This window comes from Micromonas pusilla (assembly GCF_000151265.4).
Source record: "Micromonas pusilla CCMP1545 genomic scaffold MICPUCscaffold_2, whole genome shotgun sequence".
In the NCBI taxonomy this organism is placed as follows: domain Eukaryota; kingdom Viridiplantae; phylum Chlorophyta; class Mamiellophyceae; order Mamiellales; family Mamiellaceae; genus Micromonas; species Micromonas pusilla.
This window is the reverse complement of record NW_003315883.1, coordinates 1,187,691-1,212,836: the sequence shown is the minus strand read 5'-3', so window position 1 is coordinate 1,212,836 and position 25,146 is coordinate 1,187,691. Positions and strand designations below refer to the sequence as shown.

The window sequence follows — 25,146 nt, the reverse complement described above, 5'->3', positions numbered from 1 at the left end:
AACCTAAACGCTAAAACGCGCGTAAGTACCTAGCTACCTTCGTAGCTACCTACAGTACAGTTCCTACAGTACGTTGTACGGAAGTACTTCCGGAAGTACTTTCGTACGAAAGTACATTTGTACTTCCGAAATAAATAGACTAGTTGTACAGCTGTACACGTACACACAGTAGCCCTACGTGTACTGTACTTGTACAGTACACTATTTTTATTCTTGAAGATTGCGAAACGTTATCTATTCTGTATGTGCACTACACTACAGTATTTGTACATGTACGTGTACGTGTACGTGTACAGCTGCACACGTACACGTACACGTACATGCACGTGCACGTGAACGACACTAAATCTGTACGTTGTACGAAAGTACTTGCGTGTACAGCTGTACACGTATGATAAACGTTGTGCGAAAGTACGAAGGTACACATCTACACAACTACACATGCGTGCAGGACTCCGTACTGTAAATCTTCCGTACACGACGCGTACTGTACACGTACTTCCGGACGTACACGAACGTTGTACCGAAGGTACTTTCGGAAGTGCGAAAGTACGAAACTACTCTACACGTACAGTACGTGTGCTTATTAGACTAGACTTCGTGTACTGTACCTGTCGACGCACATGTACAGCTTTACAATATCTACATAGTACGAAGGTACATAGCTACATACTGTACAACGTAGTTTTTTATTGCTACTTTCGGAATTACTTCCGGAAGTAGTTGTACTTCCGTATGTACAACGGTACAACGTTGTACTTCCAAAGGTACCTTCGTACAATGTTAATAAATACCTTCGGTAGGTAAGTGTACTGTACAACGTTAGAGCTATACATGTACAGTTGTACACGTGCACCTACTTCCAGTACGTGTACCTTCGACGGTACGGAAGTACTTCCGGAAGTACTTCCGTAGAGTATGCGTACAAAATTCCTAATGTACTGTACTCGTACTGTACGGAAGTACGGAAGTACGAAAGTACAACGTTGTAATTCCTGAAGTACTTCCGCCTTGTACAACTACAACGTACTGTACGTGTACACGTACGTGTACAGTACCTCGACATAGCTGCAGTACGTGTACAGTACACTTCTACACTACGTGTACACCTGTACACCTACAGTACACGCAAAGTGCGCTACTGTTTTATACGCATACTGCAGTGTATCGCAGAGACAGAGAAATACCGAGGACGTCTTTCTCCCTAAGCAGACGTGGAAATACACCTGCTTCCTCAAAGCACGACATCCGGTAAGTCTACGCCTGGATCCTTTCCACGAAGAATGTACGGATTCGACCACGCGTATTCGCCAGTGTCGAAACTCGCGCCGCTTTCCAGGTAACAGCTTTCGTTTGACTTTTTTCTTGCCTAAATTAAATCACCAGGCTAGTTTTCGCGTATTTTGCACCGTCACCCCCTCGACACTTGCGCTCGTAGCACGCGAATCATATAGTGTTCTATGCGATCGCGAAATGGGTTCATATTTGTGTTTATCGCAGGTTATCTTCGAACGTTCGTTGCGCTCGTTTCTATCGGGCTTCCACCGGTAAGATCTCCCTTCGTTCGTCTCTTCCTCACGAGCCCTCCACGTCATCAGCACCGCCAGCCACACTATTGACGGCACTTGTGCTTCATACAAAAACCATCACGGCTATCACTCAGATACACTATTCGATTCCCGCAGCGCATCGACTTGGACCTGACCGGCGCAGTGCGAGAGGGCTACGCGCGCGCCAACCCTCGACGATAACTGCAGCTGCAGTTAGCTTCGATGACATTCCTCGATCTGGTCTAAATGGTAAGGCGCTGATGTTCCCTCCGAAGAAAGATTTTCCGACCCGCGCAGAGGTACTTTCATCCATACCTGAGGATTGCTTTAAGAAAGACACTGGAAAGTCCATGTTCTATGCTGCTATTTCTACTTTGATGACGTTTGGTTGTGGTGTGCTCGGGTACCTGTACATTCCTTTAAGCTTGAACTTTTGGCCAGTATGGCTGGCATACGCTGCTGTCACCGGCACCATTGCCACTGGCTGCTGGGTGGTCGCACACGAATGTGGGCACAATGCATTTTCTGACAATCGTTTCATTCAAGATCTTGTTGGTTACACACTTCATTCTCTTCTCCTGGTTCCGTATTTCAGCTGGCAACGATCTCACGCAGTTCACCACTCTCGAACAAACCATCTAACAGAGGGTGAAACACACGTGCCTTACATTAAGGGTGAGCGTAAGGGTACACTAAATCTGAATCTTCATGACAGCATAGGGGAGGGCCCATTCGCGTTTGTGCAGCTTTTTGCTCATCTCATTTTCGGTTGGCCAGCTTATCTCCTCACTGGGGCGACAGGTGGCTCTGCGCGAGGTATCACGAACCATTTCTTACCCATGATCAACTCTGGTCCCGTCGAGCTATTCCCGGGCAGCTGGAAGAATAAAGTTTGGTGGTCGGATGTAGGCGTTGCCGGTGTATGTGTGGTCCTTGCCTCGTTGCTCTCTCAAGTTGGTCTTTCAACTGTTGCTGCCCTTTACTTCGGTACTTCTTTTCTTCTTTCTTTGTTCCAATATTTTGCATTTTTCACTAGGATTCTTGTGATCCTGAAAATCGAATATCTATTTCCTATCACGAACAAACATTTTTTTCAGGTCCCTATATGTTTGTCAACGTCTGGCTCGTGCTCTACACGTGGCTACAGCATACCGACACAGATGTGCCCCATTTGGCTTCTAGTGAGTGGTCTTATATCAAGGGGGCATTTCTTACAATCGACCGTCCATATGGTGCTCTGTTTGACTTCTTGCATCATCGCATCGGTAGCACGCATGTGGCACACCATGTTGAATGTGCTATCCCTCACTATAACGCACTCAAAGCGACTGACTCGCTTAAGGCTCAATTTCCTAGTTTGTATCTCTACGACTCAACCCCCATAGCTTCTGCTCTTTGGCGTGTAGCATCTAAGTGCGTTGCAGTCGAACAGCGGGACACTGGAAGAGACATATTGTGGACATTTTCTGATAAGAAAAGCCCTCTTCATAGTACTGCTGCCTCAAACAGCATTGCATGAGCTTATCTTTGCGAAGTAGAAACATAGAATCACTTCATGTTGACAACTTTGACAACATATATAAATACTAGATAAAGGCGCAACATGGAAGTAGAGTTCTATAAAAGAAAACCTTCTAACGATTGACCTTCCTGCGCATCACCATACATCCTTCTGGTACCTTCCTGCCTCAGAGAGATGCGCTATGATGCCTTCTGCCTCGTATCCTGCGTATCCCCCTTCCCTTATCAAGATGCTGTGGAGTGCGCGGTTCACATCACGGGCCATGCCCTTCGCATTTCCACAAATGTAAATCGAACCAGCACAGCCTTGATCATCCTTCATGACACTATTTAGCTTGCTGCTAAACTCCATAAGTTTATCCTGCACATACACTTTTCGATTAGAGAACTCGCGACTAAAAGCTACGTGCAATTCACTGATGGTTTCATTGGCCAAAGCATCTTCCATCTCCTCCCGATAGATAAAGTCATGGTGCTCACTTCTGCAGCCAAAGAAAAGATATGCAGGTCCGAGGAGCTTGCCACATCTTCGTAAGGCAGCTCGCTCCTGCAGAAACCCCCTGAATGGAGCGAATCCCGTTCCTGGCCCAATCATCACAACTGGCGTGGATGCATTCCGTGGAAGCTTGAAGTTACTAGGGTGTACAAATAATGGAACGCGGTGTGAGTTTATTACTGCAGGGAGATTTCTTTCACCTTTTTCTGGCAGGTAACGCGCCAAAAAGCTCGAAGCAACGCCTTCATGCAGGCGCCCAGTGGGTCGTTCCTCTCTGACTACAGCGACCGAAGCAGATACAATACCAGGATTATCTAAAGGACTGCATGAGATCGAGTAGAATCGTGGTGCAAGTCGAGCACTGACAAACCCAAAAAATAAACCCAAAGGAGGAACAGCTGAAGGAAAGGCTTCAAGAACCTCTAGCAAGGAGCGTCCAGGATCGACAATGTACGCGTTGTACTCTTGCTTGCCAGCCGCTGATGCCAAATGGTACAGACGGGCCTTCTGAGCAGGATTACTAGAAACGGAGGCAAGTGCTGCAAGGGCAGTCTTGCGTGGGGGAGACAGCAGATCTGCATACTTTGTGAGTGCAGCCTTCAGAGTGCAAGGGGTAGGAAATGGAGTCGAAAGGGAAGCAGGAGCTCCTGATGGAATCGTTAGTGTGAACACGTAGTCAAGTTGATAGTTTAGACAGGAAGCACCTCTTTGCACTACAGGTAAAGAATTTTCCGCAAAGACGCCAAGATGATCGCCATGCTGATAGCATATACCAGTTCCACAAATGTTAAAATCAACATGAACGCAACTACGGTCAGACGCATTCGAATGGAGTTCGAAGGCACGACAGACTTGGGCGGAGTATGGAGCAGTAGAAGAAGTTCTACCCTCAGCTGGATTCTGTGTCAGTGAGGCTTCTAAGTTTTGATGAACAGCTTCTGCATCATCCATCGAGGCAGAGATAACAACATATGAAGTCAAATCGTTTCCGCAGCTATTTGCAGCGCTGATACAATACCTGCCTTCTATTTCGGCCCATAAACACTCCTTCCAGCTCTGAAAGTCGTCCTCGAGAGAACCATCATCGTCACCCAAGTAAATATCCACGAGGCGTGTGGCACCTAATTGCTCAAGAGATTTGTCTAGTAGTTTCGCAGCAGCATTAAAATGTTCATATGAGCTATTTCCAAGCCCAAACACGGAAAACGTCAGCTTTTGAAGATGCTTAGACATCTTTCCCGATCCGGCCAGGTCCCGGAGTTGGTGGACGAATTCCGTCGAAGTGTCAGTCGGCTCTCCATCTCCATAAGTGGACTGAAGAAAGATAGCAAGTGGCTCTTCCTTCGCACAAAATGACTCGTCAGCCAGGTCCGGCGTAACGTTCTCCAAATCAGCCGTGCGCACACAGACAGCTGTTCCGTATCGTTGGTTTAACTCGGCCTCAACTTCACGCGCAAACCTTTCCGATGTGCCTGTTTGCGTGCCGAAAAACACGGCTATCCGGAGCTTCACGTCGTCCTCCTCTACATTCACGTCGTGGGGCTGCGGGGCCAGCGCCTGGGAAACCTTGGTCCGAACCAATTTAGTCGCATTGCTCGTGACCAATGCGAATATCGATGCAAAGAAAAAAACAACTGAAACAAACGCAAACAGCTCAGGCGTCATCAATACACTCCCAGCGAGTATGTAAAGCAGAATGGCTTGTACTTGTACTTAAAGCAAAGGCCAAACTTCGGAGGAAAGTATTTCCGGAAGTACAACGTACAGGGACACGAACAATGAACGTGACTACGTGTACGATACACGACTACAACGTACTTTGTACAACGTTACGCGTATCTATCTATACACGTACACGTATCCCTACGAAAGTCCTACGAACAGTATGTACACAAAACTATCATACACATACAGTAGTAGTGAAGTACTTTCGTACTTTCGTACTTTCGTACTTTCGTACTTTCGTACTTTCGTACTTCCGGAAATAAAAACATAAAATACATCCGGAAATAGATATTTCAACGCGGTACGAAAGTACTTCCGTACGTGTACAGCCTGTACACGTACACGTACACGTGTACAGTACGTGAGAGGATTGTTCGTAGTGTGGTCTGCTCGCATTTAGATCAAATGTTTTGCCCGGATGGGTTAGAGCAAAGTCTTTTTATGATCAGATACACACTTACACACAGTACGTGTACAGTACGTGTACTTCCGTACGAAAGTACTTTCGAAAATAGAATACTTTCGTAAAGTACGAAAGTACTGTACTTTCTAAAAGTACTTTCGTACGAAAGTACTTTCGTACGAAAATACTGTACTTCCTTAGCCCTACACACACAATAGTCTAATATCATAAATACGAGTACACGTGCGGCTTTTGTCACAAAGAAAGCTGTTCTCGCCGAAAGCTTTTGCGCCGCGTGCTTTATTCGCATCGTGCATCGGCATGGATGCTGGACTGACCATACTCAGAGTCGGAGGTATAGACTGTGCAACAGTGAAAGACGAGTATTTCAATTCCATTCGTCGGTTTTGTAACGTCTCGGACTGTTTTCTCGCTGGTAACTTTGATTTCGAGAATCTATCGAGCGGAGGAGGAAAGGGTGGCGACCTTCTCTCGCGTACTTTAGATGGAAAATACATCGTGAAACAACTTAACGGCTGCGACTCGAAATCGCTGCTAGAGAAAGAATTTCTGAAATCGTATGTTGATCTCGTTTCCAGTGTGAGTGAAAGTTTTCTTCAGTCAAATGTTGTGTACAGCTTCAGATCTTTTTTTTAGTTAACTGAACTTGTACACTTTGACAGGGTTCTTCCTTTATTTGCAAAATTGTCGCGGTGTTTCTTCATCCTAAGCTCGGGAACTTTCTGGCTATGATTAATTGCTTGCCAACGCACGTTGAATCGTGGAGTGGAATTTTCGACGTGAAAGGCACAGCTGACGACAAAGTGCTGGTCGAGGATGGAACACGTGTTCCTGAAGTTCACAAGAGGTGCTGGAATTTGAAGTGGATGCTTTCTGAAGCCATCGGATGCGAAAAATGTGTTCCCACTCAGAGGAGAAGATACATCGCAGGGAAAAAGACGGCGTACCGAATCCCTTTATATGTCACTAAAGACCAAAAGGTTGAAATACTTAATTCCCTTGACGAAGCTCTGACACTTTTTGAGCAGTATGGGCTCATGGACTACTCAATGATTATTGGAATATTTCGACCCCCACCATCTACGACAGCAAGCGAGCTGTTACGCTTATCGAGTTTGCCTAATTGCAAAGCATATTTGTCTCAACACTGTGGGGATACGACTGTGATATACTTCGGTTTGATTGACTTTCTGCAGGTATGGCATATGGTTTACCCGTGTTTTTTATATGGGAGTTTCGTGTGCACAGCTTACGATTTTTTTGTATTGCAGGCCTGGACTGGTGCGAAAAAGTGTGCCTCTGTCATGAAAACGTGTTGTGCTCCGGCACCTATATCAACTATTTCACCGAAGAAATATGCACGGCAGTTTCGAAAGTTTTTCCAGTGGAAGTGAGTCGCTCACGGCTTGTCTTGTTTCCGGTCCAGTGTTTCCGTTTTGAACGACAGTTTCACTTTATTCTCCTGATTCTGCAGGTTGCGAGGTGTTGCGCATGACGTGATATCATCGGCTCGGAGCCATGATTCTCTCATCTCCTCCAAGACAGCCACCTGTACATTTTTTGATGAGGTTGATGAACTGAAGGCTACTGTTGGATGGCTGCACGAAAAATTGGCTCGAGTGGAGTCTAGAATCACAGAGTTAGAGAAGTGAGTGCTGTAGACAATTTTCGACGTTTTCAGTGGTTAGGTCAACAAATGAACTTCTATTTCATTTTCTTCCTTCCTGTGATGTTTTTTTTTTTTCTTCGATACCCACTTGAAGCTACATCAAACTTCATAGCACGAAAACACGTGTAAGAACTCACTTGAAGTAACCTTGTTTACGTCCTTGCCAGCCTATCTGGCCAAGTAGCATAGTGGAGAAGAGACCAATATGCCAAGTAATAAGGTAAAGCCAGAACTTGTCATCGATGGCTGGACCCTGAGGGAAGTTGGCCAAATTGTTTCCAATAGAGTCGGCGAAAGCCGCTCCGACAAGGATCGAATCACAATCGAGGTAATAGTGGTGAGTTCAGAGCACTGAACGAAGTAAAAAAAAAATGTTCAAGTGGCAGACGACAAAAAAATAGTCGATGCTCGCCCTGCCTAGAAGTGAAGTGTCACCGTAAGCTTTGATGGCCACCCCGGAAGGAACAGTCCAGCCGAAAAGAGTGAGAAGGTGGACAGTGCTTTCGGCTTTGAGCCAATCGTCATCGAAAGTTTTTGACTCACTGCAATAAGGGAAGGGCACTTCAGTTGTCTCCAGAGTAAACGAAGCAGGCAGAGAAAAGCTGAAACCCGGGGGAAGTCGAATGCGACATGATAAATCGGTCTGTTACGACGAGGAATGAGACGAAGAGGAAAACTTACGCGACCGTCGTCGGAAGAACGGCACGGTAGGTTCTAGTTCGGGCTCCACCACGGGAAAGAAAGCCTTGTCTGGCGAGGATATCTGAAAAAAAACCCGTTAGCGTTACGGAAAGTTGGGGGGCGCTCCGCTGATCTTGGCGAATAAGCTCGATAGAAAGCGGGAAAATCATGCTAAAGACAGGTGACATTTCAAGTCACAGACAAGCGGTTAGCCTCCATGTCCAGTGGAGCACTTGGCAGAGTAGCGGAGCTCTCTCGCAAGAGAGAAAAGATCATCAAGAAACAGCGTCGTGCAAGACAGGATGAAAACGTACTCGAACGCTGTGACGCGATTTCAGATGGCCGGTTCAGGCCGAGTCCGGAAACGCAAATGAGTGCAGCCATTTTTTCTATTTAAGTTATTCGCGAAGAATCGAAGGCAGAGCGGGTGGTAAGTGTGATTGACTTTCCGCGTTTTCAACGAAAATCGAAGATTCGTGCACGTACGTAGCCCTACACGTAGGGCCTACACGTACTGTACGTTTTAGAGAGTCTTTTTATTAAATCAGATACACACTGTACGTGACTCGTACGTGTACGTTCACGAGTGCACATACTGAAATAGACTTCGAGTATCTTACTATTTCCGCACTACAACGTACTGTATGTACGAAGGTACTTTCGTACGAAAGTACGAAAGTACAAGATAAATGTAGGAAGTACGTGAACAAGATTTAATTTAGACTATTTCAGGAAGTACCTTCGTAGGGCGTATGTGTACTTCCAGAAGTAGTACTTTCGTACTTTCGTACTTTCGTACATGACTACGTACATGACGTACAGTACATGTACTATGATATTGGAGACTACAGAGGTACGGTACGACATTACAGTAAAACTGCAGTGTGTAAAACAATTTATTATGAAGGTATTTATAAAGTTGTACTTTCGTACCTGAGAGAAAAGATAAGCAATCTGACGGTGACGTCACCGCGCCCGTGTAACCTGCAAGCGGAGATATTTCATCGGTTTTGTGTTCAGGACGATTTTTCAGGCGAAGAGAGGTTTAAACAGGTTTTCAGACCGAGGAGAGTTTATTTTGAGCGGTTGGTAAACGAGAGCACCGCTTGGAGCAACGCTGAAAAAATATGGAAATTCCGACGGTTATTGGACTCGGACTTGGTTTCGACGGGACTTCCAACTGGATAAACAAGAATATCGTCGATCGACTAATACTCGGCGTCACCGACTTCAGACCAGACGAATATTCGATAGGGCGCAAGTTTCTTGTGCTTTGGAGTTTTCTTACACTCTTCACCTTTCTTCTATATTTTACGCTCTGCCCGCTTGTTTTCACGTTTTTGTACCTGAGGCGAGATTCCAAAGGTGGTAATATTGCCGCTTGGAATCAGAGGGAGGGACGTGATCAAGTACGGAACGAAATCACGCTCAGTGTTTTCTCAATCATCGTCATGGCAGCCCTGACTGCGCCTTTTGAACTTTTTGTTGAAGCTGGATACACCAAAATATACTGGGTGCGCTTCTTCTGTTTACAACACTTGGAGGCAACTTTTAGGACCCTTCTTTTTCCGTTTTCTTTGGTATAATATTGCATTAATCATTGATCTTTACTCCAGGATCTCCCCACCACTGCCTTTGGATGGGTTTATCTTTGTGTTTGTTCTCCTATTCTCTTTGTCACCTTCTCAGACACATGTGTTTACTGGATTCATCGGCTGCTTCATCACCGACTTCTTTACGCGCGTATACATAAATTACACCACAAATACAAGGAAACGACTCCATTTTCTTCATACGCATTCCATCCTATCGATGGCTGGTTGCAAGGTTGTCCATATCATATTTTCGTATTCCTGTTCCCGATGCATCACATAAGTTACTTCGTTGCCCTTGCTTTCGTTGGTCTGTGGACAATCAATATACATGACCGCACTTCGCTGAAGATACCTTTTGTGAACGGTTCTGCACACCACACGATACATCACACTGGTTTCAACTATAACTATGGTCAATATTTTATCTTCTGGGATGTCATAGGTGGTTCTTTTCGTGACCCCTTCCTACAGGCACCTTACAATGGTAAACCACTGGCTTCAGGTGATGTTCCTATCCCTCCTAAGACTAAGTTGATATGAGAGTGAGAACTCGGATGGTTTTCCTTCATTTTAATGAAAAATATAACATAACTCTGTTAGTTAAAAACTTTTGAATTATTTTGATTTACAAACTGTTCTCTTCTCTATGAGGTGGACAACTCGAAAGATAGTGCCCAGCAGTATGAAAACCCACCTGAAAAGGGAGAAAGCAAAACCCTTTGCTTTCTCCCTTTTCGAAGACGTGTTCCCAGAAGGTCACAGGTACTTTTCAATGGTTCCAGTAAGGGTGGATTTCGGCACCGCACCAATAACAGTATCAAGCTTCTGTCCACCCTTGAAGATCATCACAGTAGGGATGCTACGGATGCCATACTCAGTAGCCACGCTCGGACTCTCATCAGTGTTGAGTTTCACCTGGAAAAGCACTGAGACATTAGCGTCACATTATTCAGATTGGAAAGTAAGCAGATTCCTTTCACAAGAAAACTTATGAAAAGTGAACGTGGCGTTAACTTACAGCTTTCAGCTTTCCTGCGTACTCTTCCGCTAGCTGGTCAATTAGAGGTGCGATCATGCGGCAAGGTCCGCACCAGGGCGCCCAAAAGTCCACCAAGACGGGAACTTCACTTTGAAGTACTTCGGATTCGAATGTAGCATCAGTAACCACGGTAGGGACGCCTGGGAAATCCATAAGCGAAGCAAACATAACGCTCACCGTTAACTAGTGCACGCTTATTTGGAGCCCTTGACGGGAAGAGGATTACGGGAGAGGAAAGCGTGCCAAAGCTGACAAGACATACCGGATGTTGTCACTTCCTCTGCGCGCACGGCAACGTATCGGCGCGCAGAGATACCGTAGCGTCCGCATGGACGAGCACTGTTGCTCAGACGTCGGTTGCGAGAACTGTTCCGGAAAGAAGCACTCGCGCTTATCTTGGGAATGTGGATAGAGTTTGAAGTCGTGGAGAACATCGCGGCTTCGAGTTATGTGCAGATTATATATTCAAGTAGAGCAAGTGAAGTGAAGTTGATGGCCGTATAGGGAATGTGAATATGACTCAGCTTCCCAGCTGAACTTCAGGATCTTGTGACCGAGCTGACTGTGGAAAGATGACCGGCGTTCGTAAAGGCCAAACTTTAGGGTTACGTAGTTGTACGGCGTACTCGTACAAATTCTTCAAGATAATATGATACAAGCAACCTACGAAGATAATACCTTCGAAGGTATCTTCGAAGGTACTTTCGTACTTTCGTACGAAGGTACGTACGTGTACTTTCAAAGTACTTTCGTACGAAGGTACGTGTACTTTCAAAGTACTTTCGTACGAAGGTAATATCTATGGAAGTACTCCAGTACAACGTACTTTCGTACGAACGAAGTAATCTATTTCCGGAAGTACTTTCGTACTTCCGTAAACTTATCTTCGAAGGATTGATATGATATGACATACAGTATCATAGTCTACGTTGTACTGTATCTTCGTATACAGTAGATAAGTTTTAAGTATTGTGTTGGGCTAGTGATCTGTTGTTTTACATACGGAGTGCGAAGTTACACGTACAACGTCGTGCGAAAGTACCTCCGGAAGTACTTCCGGAAATAACAGTATGTGTCTACATAGTCTATGATGTCTATCATAGTGTATAAAAACGCTGTCCGGAATGAAGTACTAAGCTACTCACGTACAGAAGTACGGAAGTACTTCCGGAAGTACTTCCGTACGTCCGGAATAGATACTTCCGGAAATAGTACGCGAAAGTACCATTGTTGTAGGACTGTTGTAGGGATAGGGCTACTACACGTACTGTAGCCCATAGATGTTGTAGGGCTATTTTTGAAATCGATGTTGTGATACTGTACATTTGCACTTCCGTACCTTCGAGGGTACGGAAATAACATATCTAGTTATCTACCCTTGTATGTACACGTACTTCTGGTACTTCCGGAAGTACGACGTCGGGCTACGTGTACAACTAGGGCAGAGGGCTAGTGTATGGACTGTACTGTACAGTATCTAGCTAGCTACCTTCGAAGGTAGCTACGGAAGTACGAACGAAGGTACTACCGTACTTCGGAAGTACTTTCGAAAGTACTTTCTACCTTTGAAGCGAAGGTATAGAATACTTCCGTAGCTATTTGCACATTTTGTATCTAGCTAGCTAAGTGGCTAGGGCACTACTGCTAGGGTCATAACAACTCATATCTTCGAAGATAGTGTAGATAGACACTGTACGTGTAAGCTGACATACAAATACAATATGAATAGCATTTACTGTATAAATATTCTATCTTTGTACGGTAATAACTGTGTACACGTACACATACTCCGTAGACGTGTATCTATGTCGTACTTTCGAGAATAATTCCGTACGAAGGTCGGAAGGTACAGTATGCCCGTGCTTCCGGAAATACAGTGTACAACGTTGTACTTCCGGAAGTACCTTCGAATATTTCCGAAGATGCGATGTTGTACTTCCGGAAGTACTTCCGTACAGACAACGTACGAGTAATGAGTGTACGGAAATATTTCCAGAAGTAGAAGTGCCTCCGGAAGTGTCTATTTCCGTACACGTGTACAGTACAGTGAGTTTTATGACGTCTTTAATAATTCCCACACGGAAGTACTTTCGAAAGTACTTCCGTACACGAGTCGTACACGTACGTGTCACGCTACATGTTCAAGACACGACAATTACGAAGGTATTTATTAGCCAATGGGATAGGGCTTCACGTTCACGTGCACTTGGCCCTATCTCTATCATAGTGCGAGACAGTTTACGATTGAACATGGCCACATGCGCACGTGAGCTCACAAGCGAACACTAAACAAGTTCGGTACGAAGATAGATAGAATACTTTCGGAAGTACTTCCGGAAGTACGGAAGTACGAAAGTACGAAGGTACTACCGTAGTCTATCTTCGATGGTACCTTCGTATTATTTATTTCAGGAAGTACAATGTACGAATAGAGAAAGGTCGCAAGGTATTTGTTGTACATGTAGGGCTACAGCAGTGCACCAAGGTGGTAGAAAACTTCCAGAAATGAGAAATGTGAAGTTGATATGTACGGAAGTACCTTCGAAGGTATTTTAATTATGATTTCATATGATAGCTGAAAGAATTAGCTACTGTAGTTATTACACTGTTATTACTATCTATCATAGCTACTTACTACTTTCGAAGGTAGCTATCTGAGCTATCTGGCCATTTCCGAAATGTACTTCCGGAAGTACATACTTTCGAGGTACATTCGAAGATGCTCCGGATGTAGCTATTCTTATACTTTCGTACCTTCGAAGGTAATAAACGTAGTATGGATGGAAATAGATACTTCTGGAAGTAATCTATGTTGTACTGGACGAACTATTCAAAACGTTGTGGAGGGTGTACACGTACAGTACAACGTTTAAATACTCTATGAAGAAAGGATATCATTTTGTTTTTTTAGACTAACAACATATCATAGTTTAGCCCTTGTATTTGCGGTTGCACACGGACGGGTCCGGAAGTAATTCCATGTGACACGCGTATGTGTACATGTTGTACACGTGTAATCAAGAATCACATACACCTGCTTAAAATAACAACTAAAGTAATTTCAATATTTCGGTCGTATTCGTGGCCGCGGCATATGCCCGGAGAGAACGGGCAGCCATTATGAAATATGATTTTGCCTTAGCTTCGTCACCGGATACGCATGCGCTCTTAAGCAACGAGAGATCATCAATAAAAGTGCGAGGGTCTTTCCTAAATGAATTCCCCGTTCCAACAAGCTCTGCTTCCCAGCTGCCTTGTGTGAGGACCTCAGCTGCTAGAGCAAGGTAACCAGAATCGATAAGCGCGCCTGCCTTACTCAACTTAAAGACTGCAAGCTGCAACTTGGAAGAGTCCGCATCCAACTTCAGTTCATTCTTAGTGACATAGTTCTTTTCGAGTACTCGTTCTGCCTGGATCCGCTCTGCACGTCCTGCTTTCGCCTTAGCGAGCAGCCTATAGTGCAAATGGCGAGAAACTTATGAGTCCAGAATCGAGGAGCGGAAGAAAATGGAAAGATCGAGGTGGAATTAAACGAATGGATATGAGGAGCTGAGGAATAAGGAAAATATCTCAATAACTCGTTGAACTCACTGCTCATCGTCATCGTCATTCCCTGGGATAAGTGCCAAAGTAGCTGGTGCGGTGCAAAGCTGAAAAGATGAACAGCCCAAAAATAAAGTTTCGCGACGAAGTAACGTTGGAAACGTCGTCGCGCTCGTGATCACTCGACGCGAGTCTCCAGGGAATGCGCGCGGCCTGTTTTCGCTGGAAACTCTCGAAATACTTCCAATACAAGATATACTGCAGGACACCATGCCCAGCATTTGACTGTACAAACACGAGTAACGGTGTAGCGATTGAACTCTTGAAGTCGAATATGAGTTGAGTGCTCAAAACAAGGCAGGCGACTCTAAAATTTTTGTGGAATAGCGAAACTTCATTCGTTGTTTGTGCGTCGGTTTCACGTTAAGTTGTATACTTACATTTACGTACTGTACAGTACGTGTACACGCACGAAAAGTAGGTCAAATTACTGTAGCCGAACACGTGTATCTCATAAACAATAGCTAAAACATCATGCGGAAGTACGTGTACACGTACAGACGACCTCTCTCCCTTCCATTTTGTTGCCTCGTGCGCGCCATGACCGCGGCGCGGTGCCGCGGCCGGCGCCAATGCCGGCGTTCAGCCCTGCGACGCTGTTTTCTCCGCGAGCTGAAAAAGTATTTATTTATCGAAATCTACACGTACTGTACACGTGTAGCCCTACGTGTACAAATCGAAATCTACACGTACTGTACAAATACCTTCGTAAATAATTACTTTATGGTACGTGTACACGTGTACAGTACAGTACAGTACAACTACACGTGTACCTTTGTTTTCTTTGTCTATTTGCTACCTTCGTAGGACAGATTGATATCTAGCTAAAACATTACACGTACTGTACGTGTACACTGTACATGTGTAGTTGTGTACTGTTTCACATGCAGTTGTACGAAAGTACAACGTAGTCTAGCTAGGGCGATGAAAAAGAACGGAAATAATAATAAACTTACATATCATATTAGAGTACACGTACGTGTACGTTGTAGTGTTATCCATAGATAGAATACTTCCGAATCCGGAAGTATCATATGTTGTACTTCCGGAAGTGTACATACAACAGTTTTAAGGAAGTACAACGTTGTACGGAAGTAAAACGTTGTACAACTAGCTAGGGCCTACAACATACCTGTACAATCTTGTACAAGTTGTTAGTGAAATTCCGGAAATAATAACTTAGTGTACTGGCCTACGCCCTTTAAGCCCTGAATTAGCGTGAATTGACGGAGCTTAAATAAATCCACGAAGAGAAAGCCGTGGGGGCTGTCCTTGGTGGCTTCACAGTACGTGTAATACTTCCGTGCTTTATTATTTATTTGCAATGTAAACGTAGGGCTAAGTGCTCGTTGATACTCTGTGCGAGTTCAAAACTCAGGCTTTAATGTTCCGATCACCACATATTTCTAGTTGTACACGTGTAGGTATAGAATATGTTGAGACTTGGAAGTTCACGTATCTTTGATACTTTAAGTCAACTTAGCTACTAAGGTACGGAAGTACTTCCGGAAGTACTTTCGGTACTTCCGTACGAAGGTACTTTCGTACCTTGGTAGCTAGCTACAACGCTGTATTAAAACTATTAGCCAATCAAGTTGCTAGCTAGCTGCTAGCTAGACTAGCTAGCTAGTAGCTACTAGACTAGCTAGCTAGTAGGGCTACGCCGTCGTTGTGTATTGCTATGCGGTGTACGTGTACATACATGCACATGCTGTACACGAGTAACCCACGTGCACGTACTGAATACGTGTACAGCTGTACACGTACATCCTGTACACGTACACTAGGGCTAAAAATTTGTACGGAAGTACGGACGTACTTCCGGAAGTACACGTACTTCGGATGTAGGGATAGCCTATGTGTACACGTACAGGTACACGTACACGTACAAGTCTGTATCGGAATTCTGTATTCCGCAACAACATTTTTATTATTTTATGAACAATGTGTACACGTACAGTACACGTAGTGTACAGTAAGTTGTTATTAATGTACTGTACGTGTACACGAACAGTATGTGTACAACGTATGTACAATGTAGCTAACTAGCTGGCTAGCTAGCATATGTACCTTCGAAGGTACATATTATGTAGGGATAAAAGGTGTACATACTACAGTACAAGCTATTACGAAAGTACGAAAGTACTTCCGGAAGTACATTGGTTCTACACGTACTGTACACGTAGTGTACTCGTAACCGATAGCAGTCTCGTACGAATGTATTTCCGGAAGTACTGTCGAAGGTATCGACAGTACTTCCGGATGTACTTTCGTAGATAGCTAGCTACCTTCGAAGGAAACTATTATCAAGGTAGTAGCTATCTGTTCTATCTTCGAAGAAGGTAGATAGATACAGTACTACGAAGGTAGATATCATACTTGCGTAAGTTGTACGAAAGTACTTTCGTATTATTTACTGGCTACGAAGCTAGCTCGCTAGCTAGCTAGATAGCTACCTTCGAAGGTAGCTACAACGTTGTAGTACGAAAGTACTTCCGTACTTTCGTACGGAAGTACTTTCGTACTTCCGTACAACGTAGTTCTGGCTACTTCCGTAAACAACATTAGTGTACGTGTACTGTACCCTCGAAGATAATACTTCCGGAGGAACAGTACCTTAGTATCATACAGTACGAAGGAAGATATTCTAGCAATAATCCGGGATATCTACTGTATCGGTGTACAGCTGTACACGTACGATCATATGTGTACAACGCGTTTATTGTACTTTCGTACTTCCGGAGGTGCCTTCGTACACGTGTACAGTAGTTGTACAGTACACTTAAAGATGACGATCTCAAACTCCAATCGATACAGTACGAGCTTTCCTCAACTCATATTCCTGACTTTAGAACGAACGAGCCTTCTCAACGACGCGCCAGTGAATCCCTGGTAAAGATGACCATCGCCGTTTCGTCCATCCCGCGGTCCTCGAATGACAGGTTCGTATCTACCAGGATGTACTTTCTTTCCGAGTTTACCTAGCGTTTTTACCTGAAGAGAGCGGACAAAAATTGTCCCACTCCCCCCAAAAATTGTACCGAAGATAACGTGAACCGACGCTTTTCCACAAATCTCGCAGTCTAAAGTTATCGCGGGCGCGGCGTCGACTTGTATCACGTTCGACTCGCTCTGGTTTGTTTGCCGTTTCTGCTGCTGCCCGACCGAACTTTTTTCCTGGTTCCACTCCACCAAAGCATCTTGACGGAACCATGGCTGGAGACTATGGCTTCGATCCACTCGGTCTGGGTGAGCAACCCCGAAGTACTACTTGTTTTCTTCAGTGTCCTTTCCGCGCCGTGAAACTCGATTTTACTTTTTTCACTGGTCAGCATGCAGACATCTGCTGATTGGCATGGAATGCAACCCGTAACACTTAGTGTTTATCCGTGCCTCTTAGTTTTTCTGACTGCCTTACCTTGGATCACAACAGGAGAGGATAAGGTGGCTCTCCAGTGGTATCAGCAAGCAGAACTCGTTCATGCGCGCTGGGCTATGCTCGGGGTTGCTGGGATGGCTGCTCCAGAACTGGTCGGAAATCCGTTTGTTGATGGTCCTCTGCCAAACTGGGCTGAAGCTCCTTTTTTCGATGGTTATATCGCTGATGCAAATACTCTCTTTGTAGTGCAGATGTTTTTCATGAACTGGGCTGAAGTTCGCCGCTGGCAAGATATGAAGAATCCAGGCTCAGTGCACGCTGACCCTTACGACGAGAACAGGAAGTGTACTGGAAGTGATGTAGGGTACCCAGGCGGTGGTCTATTTAATCCCATGGGCATGGCAAAGAGTGTGGCAGATGAGAAGGCCCTGCGAGCAAAAGAAATCGCAAACGGCAGGCTTGCTATGGTGGCCGCCATGGGATGTTTCATTCAGCACGATGTCACCGGCACAGGTCCTGTTGCTAATCTGAAGGCGCACATTGCAGACCCAGTACATGTGACCATCTTCCAGAACTTTCAGCCCTTCACTCTGTGAAACTTGCACTGCCAGCGCACCAAGTGCATACTTTGCCTTATCGCAAGCTGTCTGAAAACGTGGATGTTTTCCAAGAAAGCGCTGTATTCTCTGAGCCGAATGCTGTACAGCTGGCCGCCACTACGTAGAACTCGTTTACTACAAACTAATTCTATGGTTATCTAGTATTATTCCTCGCGGATGAAGATGAAAATAACTTAAATTTCTTTACCTGGCAAATGGCTTCACTTGGAATCTGGTGGCGCTAGACATCAGATAAGTGCACTCTAAAAATTCGCATGCACCAGTCCAAGTGAGACAGTCCATTTTGCCGCATAACCACTGACTGTGCGTAGTTCGCACCATGCACACTTTCTGATATGGCCGTTTTCCACAAAGTTCTATCACCTAGTTTTCTTTCTCGTTCGACACCTGGAGTCATATGACTGCCTGGTTGCTCACTATTCAACCCACAGCTCGAGTAAAACGAAATTTTGTCGGCCTGACACCAAGCTGTAACACATTCAAACCTTAATTCGTTGAAGGCAACGTAGACTGCTAGCTTCACCAATACTTGTCCAAGGTGGCATCCACGAAACAGTCGTGGAACAAAAACCGAATTCAGAGAGCAGTTCGCAACCGTTTCCCAACTATCATGGGGTTCTTCACGCTTGAACGCACCTTCACGACTCTGTTCATTCCGGTAAATTGAACTTGACGAATAAATTACAACGTAGCCAAGCACGAGCTTTCCCGAGTCCGGGCCATCGAACGGCACGAGTACCAGCGGAACAGAATCTTGTGTAAGCGAAAAATCTTTGCGCCTAATAGAATTGCTTTCCCCGTGTCGAGCAGGCCAAGTTGCCACAAACTCGTCCGCCAAAAGCTGCCTGGTCGATTCTCCGAGGTCCCAAAGACGAACGAGGCCAACGCGAGAGAAGTTTTTTCCCTTTAGGAAAACGGATGGCCCAGCAGGGATTACCATAAAGAATAAAGGGCAACGTACGCTGGAACAAGTTGTTGACTGTACATCGACGGATTCAAGAAACGTCACATTCGCATACGTGACGTGTTCCCTGAAATTTTCAATACAGTGCGTGATTTTGAGTGAGCAGATGTGGGTGTGCCAGCACGCGAAGCCCCTTATTTGACACTCGGGCACTTCTTCCAAGATAAGTTGCAGACTGTAAATATGCTACACAACGTACAGCAATCCAACGTATCTGTTAAACGACTCGGCGCTGCATCCTTCCCGCCCTGGGGTGACTGTTCGATCATAGAATACACAATACACTGTTCTATTTTATCTCCGAAGATAGAAATGCTAGCTTGTACGTGTACAACTACACGTGTACTTTCGTACGAAGGTAATACCTTCGAAGGTAATACTTTCGTACGTACGAAAGTACTTTCGAAAATACTGTAGAATATCTACTTTCGTGCCTTCGAAGGTACAGTACCTTCGTAGCTACCTTCGAAGGTACCTTAAGGTACGAAGGTAGCTAGCTAATATTATGATACTTCCGGAAGTAGTACTGTAGCTACCTACACAGTACACAACTACATACACATACTGTACAGCTACACACCTACCTTCGTACGAAAGTGGATGGAAACAGTAAACATCAATAATATTTATTTCCGTAGGAGATATGCTACTACGGAAGTACTTCCGGAAGTACCTTCGAAGGTACAAGCTAGATATGGGCGGGGCACTGGCGGGGCTTACTGAGGGCCCACGAGGACTACAACTACACGAGACTTGTACGAGACTTGTACGAGATGCATACAGTACACGACTACGCGTACAGCTGTACACGTACAGTTACGTGTAGCCCTCGCCTATTTTATTGGTTTACTTGTACTGTACACGTACGTGTACGGCTGTACGTGTACAGCTGTACACATATGAATAAAGTATACGAAGGTACATTACACGTAGTATCATGAATATAACGTAGATAGAACGTACTTCCAGAAGTGCACGTACGTCTACCATATAAAAATAGGCCCTACCAAGGTACGGAAGTACAGTGAATATTTTAATACCTTCTAGGAACTACTGGCGTACTTCTAGCAGCATCGATCCGCCGACGAACAAAATTAACGAGCGATGAACTGATGATACATCACTCAGAATGGAGTGAACTTTTTGGTAAGCGATACATAGACCAGTGATAGGCGTGACTAACAGAGATGAATGAATTTTGAATGATGCTAGTTCTACGTCTAGTGTGTCTTATGCTCAAGCGATCGGACATGTGCCGCACCCCCTGAGCGGGATAGTGGGCCGGGGGTGGCGCATATCATAGGCCCTAGCAAGATAGGGCAGTGCTAGCTAGGGGCTAGCTCGCCAGTACCTTAGGTACCTTCGTATTTCGTATTTATTTATATATGTACTCGCCGCCGAAGGCGATGTTTTTTTTGAGTACATGTACAACTACACGTACATGTACTGTGAGTTGTTCATGGTGCACTGATTCAGTACAACGTTGTACTTCCGGGGTACTAAAGTACCACATTGTTAATTTAATTTAGGGCTACGTGCGTGTGAGTTTTGTCTTAGACTACCTTTTTTTCGGCAGTATTCAATAAATAAACGAAAGTACTCATTTATTACACTCATAGATAACGTGATGAATGCAGCATACGAATGTACTCGGTAAATCGTCAGGCCCCCGACTAAACTCGCCGGCACAATTTTAACTCAAGTCGACGGTTTAATTTCGCTCGTCCCACAAAAAAGTGTACATTTTTATTTTCTCATAGACTAAGTCGGGATAGCCACCTACGAAAGTACTATTTATTGATACTCTTATGAAGGTAGCCCTAATAAGTTGTTTATACGAAAGTACCACGGAAGAGTTATGGAAGTATATAAGGTATGATATAGACCATCGTCCTGTAACCTATTTATCTAAGGATCAATATCTACAAACTATGATATCTGAATATCAAAGGACTATCAAACCCAGCCCTTATCTTCTGTTTCTACGAGGCTCGCACATAATTTCTCGAGAGAAAATCTAATCGATCATCAAAGATCATCTTTAATGAAATCAGATTCCATCTGTAACGTATTTTTTTGTTCGCGTTCCTCGCCGAAATAATGATGATGAAAATAACCCGTACTGTCCTTCATTTTCTCAAGACTTCACAGAAGTGAAATTTCCAACATCGAACACAGATACGGGTGATTTTGCAAGATATAAATTCCTTTTTCTATCATAGAAATCGTCCACGAAGTCATGACTATCGCTATATTTTCTTGCCGGATCCTCGAAAGACTCGTCATTCTGTAAAAACGGTACCTCTTCTTCTTCTTTCAGCGCAGGAATAGAGGCACCACTGAAACTGTCAGAAAGTGTGCTGATTACAGCACGTGACTTTCCGAAGGCAACAAGAACGGGAGACGTGGCGTCACTCCCCGCAACTTTCTTACACGGTTTTGCATTAACCTGGCGTAAAGAATTTGTTGATGATACCGAGAAGCCAACTGTCACCGTGTGAGCCAGGACCCTGGAAGTCGGGGAAAAAATCAGTCTGCTTGACATTTTTTCTTGCCAAAAGCCCATGGCCTTTGCGGCAGCATTTCCTTTTCTGGCGAGTTCAAGAACGTTCAACCCAAAGTATTGGACGTCGGCCCTGCATAGAAAGAGTTGCATGCAAGGCCTGACCCAACTTGTTGGTTCGGTCTCACACAAATGCGTACGAGCAGGTAAAGGAAATGATAATGTGTGTATTGCACACTCGTCCTTCAATGTGCAGCTTACCAACATTGCCGCTTTTGCCGAATGAACAGGGACTCGGACATGAGCCATAAACGCAGAGTATCGCGCTGGAACCAGTGTTTCAGTGTTCCATAGGGATGCAAGCCATTCTTGCGCCCATACAGTCAGGCCATGGTTGTAACCTAAAATTGCCGAGTCACACAAATACTTCCTGAAGTCAATGGCGTCACATATTGATATTAAAGGAGTGTAGTCCCTCGTACCTGTGTACTGAAATCGTCTTTCAAACTTGGATAACCCATATACAACTTCTTCCTTGAAATTTGTAGTAGGTGAGTTTGAGCACACTGCGCCAATTGCAGAGGGGAAACAGTTGCCCTGTGCTGACTCAGTCACCCAAAGCATGGCGCTTCCCTTTGGAGCATAGAGCCATTTGTGGGCATCCGCCATCATGTAAGTTACTCCACTCGCTTCCAGCGCTTGACAGTCTATTTGAATCTGGCCGAGAACGTGCGCACCATCAAGAAGTACTGGTACTTTTCGCTCTCTACAATGGCGTGCTAGTGCGTGAACAGGAAGCACGACACCAGGGCATGATGCTATGTAGTCAAGGCTGACTAGAGCAACTCGGGAACAATTCTTTTGAACCTCATCTATCATCAAGCCGAGACGAACTTCAAGTGGAAAAAAGTTGTGGGAGGTAAGCAGTGAGGTGTTGTTGGCTAAGTCAACTTTGAGTTCAAGGACAGTTGCTCCAGCACTTGCGGCGTGCTGTGCTATGCAGTTCTTCACCATTCCATATGCAGTACTTAGATGAATGATGGTATCGCCGGGACGTATTCGTACGGCGCGGACAACGGCAGTTGTCGCTGCGGTGCAGTTCTCCACCAGTGCAAGGTCTTCTTTGCGGGCCTTCACATACCTCGCGAGTTTCTTGCGCGTTGACTGCATTTTAGCAGCAGCTCCACCCAACATCCAGTCGTGAGGTGATTTTTCGCATTCGACATGATATGCCCATTGTTTTTCTAGCACCTGTACACAGAAAAGCTCGACGTTAAGTACACTTATCCGCACATAATAAAAGAAACATACGTGCCTGGCGAACTGGCGTTCCGTAAGAAGCACTGAAATTAATCGTATCGTCTCGTACAAAGAAAAGGTCGCGCATACTCTTCGAGCCCAGCAGAGGGCCAGGAATCGCTTCGGGAATCACGTGTAAAGAGTAAACACGCTTCAATGAAGCATTGGTTCCTAGCGCACGAGTATTTCTTGAGTTGCAATTTGGCCGCCACTCTTCACTAGCAACGAGGTCGCCACCGAACTTCCCTGCAAGAAGCTTTCGACGCGCAACAGTGCCTAGCATGCCAAAAAACAATAAATAAGCCGTTGGAAAGGTTTGAATAGCGATCAAGTGCGTAACAGGATGACTATCATGCACATCCGGACAGAGTTAGATGGAAATTGACGCTGCACTTGCAAAGGGAAGCTTTTGAACATAAATATCTTCGGTACTTAGCCCTACGTACGTTGTACGAAGGTACGGCGTAACGTTGTGCGTGTACAGCTGTACGCGTACTGTACACGTGTACAGTACGAAGATAAACGTTGCGTTTGAGGACACAAATACTTTCGAAAGTACAACGTACCCACAACGTGTACAGTACAGCTGTACACGTACACGTACAGTACATGTGTACGTGTACAGGTGTACGAAGGTAGATATTTATTGAAGTACGGAAGTACTACTCTGTACTTTCGTACAGAATTCTGTATTTCCGTACACTACAGAATTCTGTCTATTTCCGTGCGAAGGTCAGTATGAGTATCTTGCTAGCGATCTGCGGAAGTTCTTCCGGAAGTACAACGTCGTACGTGTACGTGTACCTTCAAAGTTTAATACTAGCGGAAGTAAGGAGCAAGGCCTAGCTACGTACGGAAGTACCTTCGTACGAAGGTAGCTGCTAGAGTTCTAGCTAGCTAGACTATCTTCGTAGGGCTGATACCTTCGCAGATACGCGTTACGAATCACGTACTTCCGGAAGTACATGTGTGCGTGTGCACAGCAGTAATCGTACAACTTGTCTAGCTAGTACGGAAGTACTTCCGGAAATACTTCCATAGAATACTTCCGGAAGTAAGAACTTCGTACCTTCGTATTTGAAGTACTTCAGTCAACTTACTACACGTAGTGTTTTATATTGAACTTGAGACGCCGACTGACCAACCCGCGTCACCTCGCATTCGCTCAGTCGAGGTAGCCTAGCTAGCTAGCTACGAAAGTACTTTCGTACTTTCGTACTTGACTAGACTACGTACGTAGCTACGTAGTACGTACCTTCGATGGTTGCAGCTACATGTGCAGTATACTTAGTATGTGGTTCTTGATTTGGGTTGTACTTTCGTACGAAGGTACGAAGATATCTTCGAAGATAGAAGAATGCGAAGGTACATGTTCACGTAGCTAGCTAGATAGGGATTCGTTGTACCTTCGTACGAAGGTACACGGCTACGTGTACACGCACATGTACGTTCGTACTTGCAATGAAATGTAGGGCTACATGTACAATTGTGCATTGAGTACCACCTTTGTACAAAGGTACAAAAGTATATCCGTACTACATGTACGTGTACACGTACTGTAAGCTACCTTCGTACAAAACTTTTGTCTATGAAAGGTACGAAGGTACACGTACAGTACGTGTACAGTAGTACAGTACGTGTACTACACCTTTTAAGCCGTGAATTAGCGTGAATTGACGGAACTTTAAGGGTGGAATCCTTCGGGTTCATTTCACCCTTAACTCTGTCGCATCAACGCAAATTCAGGGCTTAAAAGGCGTAGGTAGCCCTACAGTACCTTTGAAGGTACTTTCGTACTTTCGAAAGTACTTTCGTACTTTCGTAGATATCTACAGTAGATAAGGTTGCACGAATCTCTATGAATACTGCCCCGCAGCATGCTGACTGGGAACATCACGGAACATTGTTTTCTTTTCTTCGATACATAGTCCATCCTATCCTGTCTGCACTCCGAACGTCTATCTTGAGGAGCAAGCCTAGCTACGAAGGTACAGTAAGTCAACTATCTACCTTCGAAGGTAGCTAGCTAGCTAGAAAGATACTTTCGAAGGTACGAAAGTACTTCGGAAGTACGGAAG

General features: G+C 44.9%; 10 protein-coding genes and 1 pseudogene across 11 annotated transcripts; 5 read left to right on the top strand and 6 right to left on the bottom strand.

Moving 5' to 3' along the window:
* The first annotated feature begins 1,187 nt into the window (after positions 1–1,187).
* FAD6 (plastidial delta 12 fatty acid desaturase) lies at positions 1,188–3,191 on the top strand. The gene is made up of 4 exons (XM_003056385.1): positions 1,188–1,339; positions 1,501–1,547; positions 1,686–2,537; positions 2,648–3,191. Exons 1-4 carry the CDS (start codon positions 1,284–1,286, stop codon positions 3,067–3,069), a joined length of 1,377 nt encoding a protein of 458 aa, XP_003056431.1. The 5' UTR covers positions 1,188–1,283; the 3' UTR covers positions 3,070–3,191.
* On the bottom strand, positions 3,087–5,236 carry MICPUCDRAFT_55430 (uncharacterized protein). Its single transcript, XM_003055996.1, has one exon. The coding sequence runs from the start codon at positions 5,230–5,232 to the stop codon at positions 3,208–3,210; it is 2,025 nt and encodes a 674-aa protein (XP_003056042.1). The 5' UTR covers positions 5,233–5,236; the 3' UTR covers positions 3,087–3,207.
* A 780-nt stretch (positions 5,237–6,016) lies between these two features.
* Positions 6,017–7,368, top strand: PIPK (phosphatidylinositol-4-phosphate 5-kinase; the record flags this gene model as incomplete). The annotated part of the gene is made up of 4 exons (XM_003056384.1): positions 6,017–6,295; positions 6,379–6,912; positions 6,988–7,106; positions 7,191–7,368. 4 exons carry the CDS (start codon positions 6,017–6,019, stop codon positions 7,366–7,368), a joined length of 1,110 nt encoding a protein of 369 aa, XP_003056430.1.
* Positions 7,369–7,376: 8 nt separating this feature from the next.
* PSA0 (photosystem I subunit O) lies at positions 7,377–8,492 on the bottom strand. Its single transcript, XM_003055995.1, has 4 exons — positions 8,381–8,492; positions 8,067–8,148; positions 7,803–7,927; positions 7,377–7,685 (listed from the first exon to the last, which is right to left on the bottom strand). The coding sequence occupies exons 1-4, from the start codon at positions 8,448–8,450 to the stop codon at positions 7,519–7,521; spliced, it is 444 nt and encodes a 147-aa protein (XP_003056041.1). The 5' UTR covers positions 8,451–8,492; the 3' UTR covers positions 7,377–7,518.
* Positions 8,493–9,014: 522 nt separating this feature from the next.
* MICPUCDRAFT_55427 (uncharacterized protein) lies at positions 9,015–10,295 on the top strand. Its single transcript, XM_003056383.1, has 2 exons — positions 9,015–9,580; positions 9,683–10,295. The coding sequence occupies exons 1-2, from the start codon at positions 9,194–9,196 to the stop codon at positions 10,199–10,201; spliced, it is 906 nt and encodes a 301-aa protein (XP_003056429.1). The 5' UTR covers positions 9,015–9,193; the 3' UTR covers positions 10,202–10,295.
* On the bottom strand, positions 10,260–11,303 carry MICPUCDRAFT_64553 (thioredoxin). Its single transcript, XM_003055994.1, has 3 exons — positions 10,963–11,303; positions 10,680–10,840; positions 10,260–10,576 (listed from the first exon to the last, which is right to left on the bottom strand). Exons 1-3 carry the CDS (start codon positions 11,132–11,134, stop codon positions 10,418–10,420), a joined length of 492 nt encoding a protein of 163 aa, XP_003056040.1. The 5' UTR covers positions 11,135–11,303; the 3' UTR covers positions 10,260–10,417.
* Positions 11,304–13,540: 2,237 nt separating this feature from the next.
* MICPUCDRAFT_55424 (uncharacterized protein) lies at positions 13,541–14,607 on the bottom strand. Its single transcript, XM_003055993.1, has 2 exons — positions 14,292–14,607; positions 13,541–14,153 (listed from the first exon to the last, which is right to left on the bottom strand). The coding sequence occupies exons 1-2, from the start codon at positions 14,522–14,524 to the stop codon at positions 13,751–13,753; spliced, it is 636 nt and encodes a 211-aa protein (XP_003056039.1). The 5' UTR covers positions 14,525–14,607; the 3' UTR covers positions 13,541–13,750.
* A 2,086-nt stretch (positions 14,608–16,693) lies between these two features.
* Positions 16,694–19,610, bottom strand: MICPUCDRAFT_70885 (uncharacterized protein). Its single transcript, XM_003055992.1, has one exon. The coding sequence runs from the start codon at positions 19,240–19,242 to the stop codon at positions 18,523–18,525; it is 720 nt and encodes a 239-aa protein (XP_003056038.1). The 5' UTR covers positions 19,243–19,610; the 3' UTR covers positions 16,694–18,522.
* LHCA2 (chlorophyll a/b-binding protein, chloroplast precursor) lies at positions 17,156–18,875 on the top strand. Its single transcript, XM_003056382.1, has 3 exons — positions 17,156–17,245; positions 17,386–17,552; positions 17,737–18,875. Exons 1-3 carry the CDS (start codon positions 17,202–17,204, stop codon positions 18,276–18,278), a joined length of 753 nt encoding a protein of 250 aa, XP_003056428.1. The 5' UTR covers positions 17,156–17,201; the 3' UTR covers positions 18,279–18,875.
* Positions 19,611–20,851: 1,241 nt separating the features above from the next.
* Positions 20,852–23,452, bottom strand: LOLT (pyridoxal phosphate dependent aminotransferase). Its single transcript, XM_003055991.1, has 2 exons — positions 23,094–23,452; positions 20,852–23,020 (listed from the first exon to the last, which is right to left on the bottom strand). Exons 1-2 carry the CDS (start codon positions 23,349–23,351, stop codon positions 21,404–21,406), a joined length of 1,875 nt encoding a protein of 624 aa, XP_003056037.1. The 5' UTR covers positions 23,352–23,452; the 3' UTR covers positions 20,852–21,403.
* Positions 23,426–25,018, top strand: MYB119 (annotated as a pseudogene; the record flags this gene model as incomplete). Its single annotated transcript has 1 exon — positions 23,426–25,018. A coding segment is annotated over one exon (1,593 nt), but the record flags the coding sequence as incomplete, so codon positions are not given.
* Positions 25,019–25,146: the final 128 nt, after the last annotated feature.

Bases quoted from the DNA above. Each gene is read 5' to 3' on its own strand.
- FAD6 (XM_003056385.1), top strand. From the start codon at position 1,284: ATGTACGGATTCGACCACGCGTATTCGCCAGTGTCGAAACTCGCGCCG. The intron at 1,340-1,500 runs GTAACAGCTTTC...TGTTTATCGCAG, and splicing joins AAACTCGCGCCGCTTTCCAG to GTTATCTTCGAACGTTCGTT. The intron at 1,548-1,685 runs GTAAGATCTCCC...CGATTCCCGCAG, and splicing joins TTTCTATCGGGCTTCCACCG to CGCATCGACTTGGACCTGAC.
- MICPUCDRAFT_55430 (XM_003055996.1), bottom strand. From the start codon at position 5,232: ATGACGCCTGAGCTGTTTGCGTTTGTTTCAGTTGTTTTTTTCTTTGCA.
- PSA0 (XM_003055995.1), bottom strand. From the start codon at position 8,450: ATGGCTGCACTCATTTGCGTTTCCGGACTCGGCCTGAACCGGCCATCT. The intron at 8,149-8,380 runs GTACGTTTTCAT...GTTTTTTTTCAG, and splicing joins AATCGCGTCACAGCGTTCGA to ATATCCTCGCCAGACAAGGC. The intron at 7,686-7,802 runs GCAGGGCGAGCA...TCCTTGTCGGAG, and splicing joins CGGTGACACTTCACTTCTAG to CGGCTTTCGCCGACTCTATT.
- MICPUCDRAFT_55427 (XM_003056383.1), top strand. From the start codon at position 9,194: ATGGAAATTCCGACGGTTATTGGACTCGGACTTGGTTTCGACGGGACT. The intron at 9,581-9,682 runs GTGCGCTTCTTC...TCTTTACTCCAG, and splicing joins GATACACCAAAATATACTGG to GATCTCCCCACCACTGCCTT.
- MICPUCDRAFT_64553 (XM_003055994.1), bottom strand. From the start codon at position 11,134: ATGTTCTCCACGACTTCAAACTCTATCCACATTCCCAAGATAAGCGCG. The intron at 10,841-10,962 runs GTATGTCTTGTC...TGGATTTCCCAG, and splicing joins AGAGGAAGTGACAACATCCG to GCGTCCCTACCGTGGTTACT. The intron at 10,577-10,679 runs GTAAGTTAACGC...GTGCTTTTCCAG, and splicing joins ACGCAGGAAAGCTGAAAGCT to GTGAAACTCAACACTGATGA.
- MICPUCDRAFT_55424 (XM_003055993.1), bottom strand. From the start codon at position 14,524: ATGCTGGGCATGGTGTCCTGCAGTATATCTTGTATTGGAAGTATTTCG. The intron at 14,154-14,291 runs GTGAGTTCAACG...TTTGCACTATAG, and splicing joins AATGACGATGACGATGAGCA to GCTGCTCGCTAAGGCGAAAG.
- LHCA2 (XM_003056382.1), top strand. From the start codon at position 17,202: ATGACCATCGCCGTTTCGTCCATCCCGCGGTCCTCGAATGACAG. The intron at 17,246-17,385 runs GTTCGTATCTAC...CAAATCTCGCAG, and splicing joins CCGCGGTCCTCGAATGACAG to TCTAAAGTTATCGCGGGCGC. The intron at 17,553-17,736 runs GTGAGCAACCCC...GGATCACAACAG, and splicing joins CTTCGATCCACTCGGTCTGG to GAGAGGATAAGGTGGCTCTC.
- MICPUCDRAFT_70885 (XM_003055992.1), bottom strand. From the start codon at position 19,242: ATGGTAATCCCTGCTGGGCCATCCGTTTTCCTAAAGGGAAAAAACTTC.
- LOLT (XM_003055991.1), bottom strand. From the start codon at position 23,351: ATGCTAGGCACTGTTGCGCGTCGAAAGCTTCTTGCAGGGAAGTTCGGT. The intron at 23,021-23,093 runs GTTCGCCAGGCA...TTCTGTGTACAG, and splicing joins GTGCTTCTTACGGAACGCCA to GTGCTAGAAAAACAATGGGC.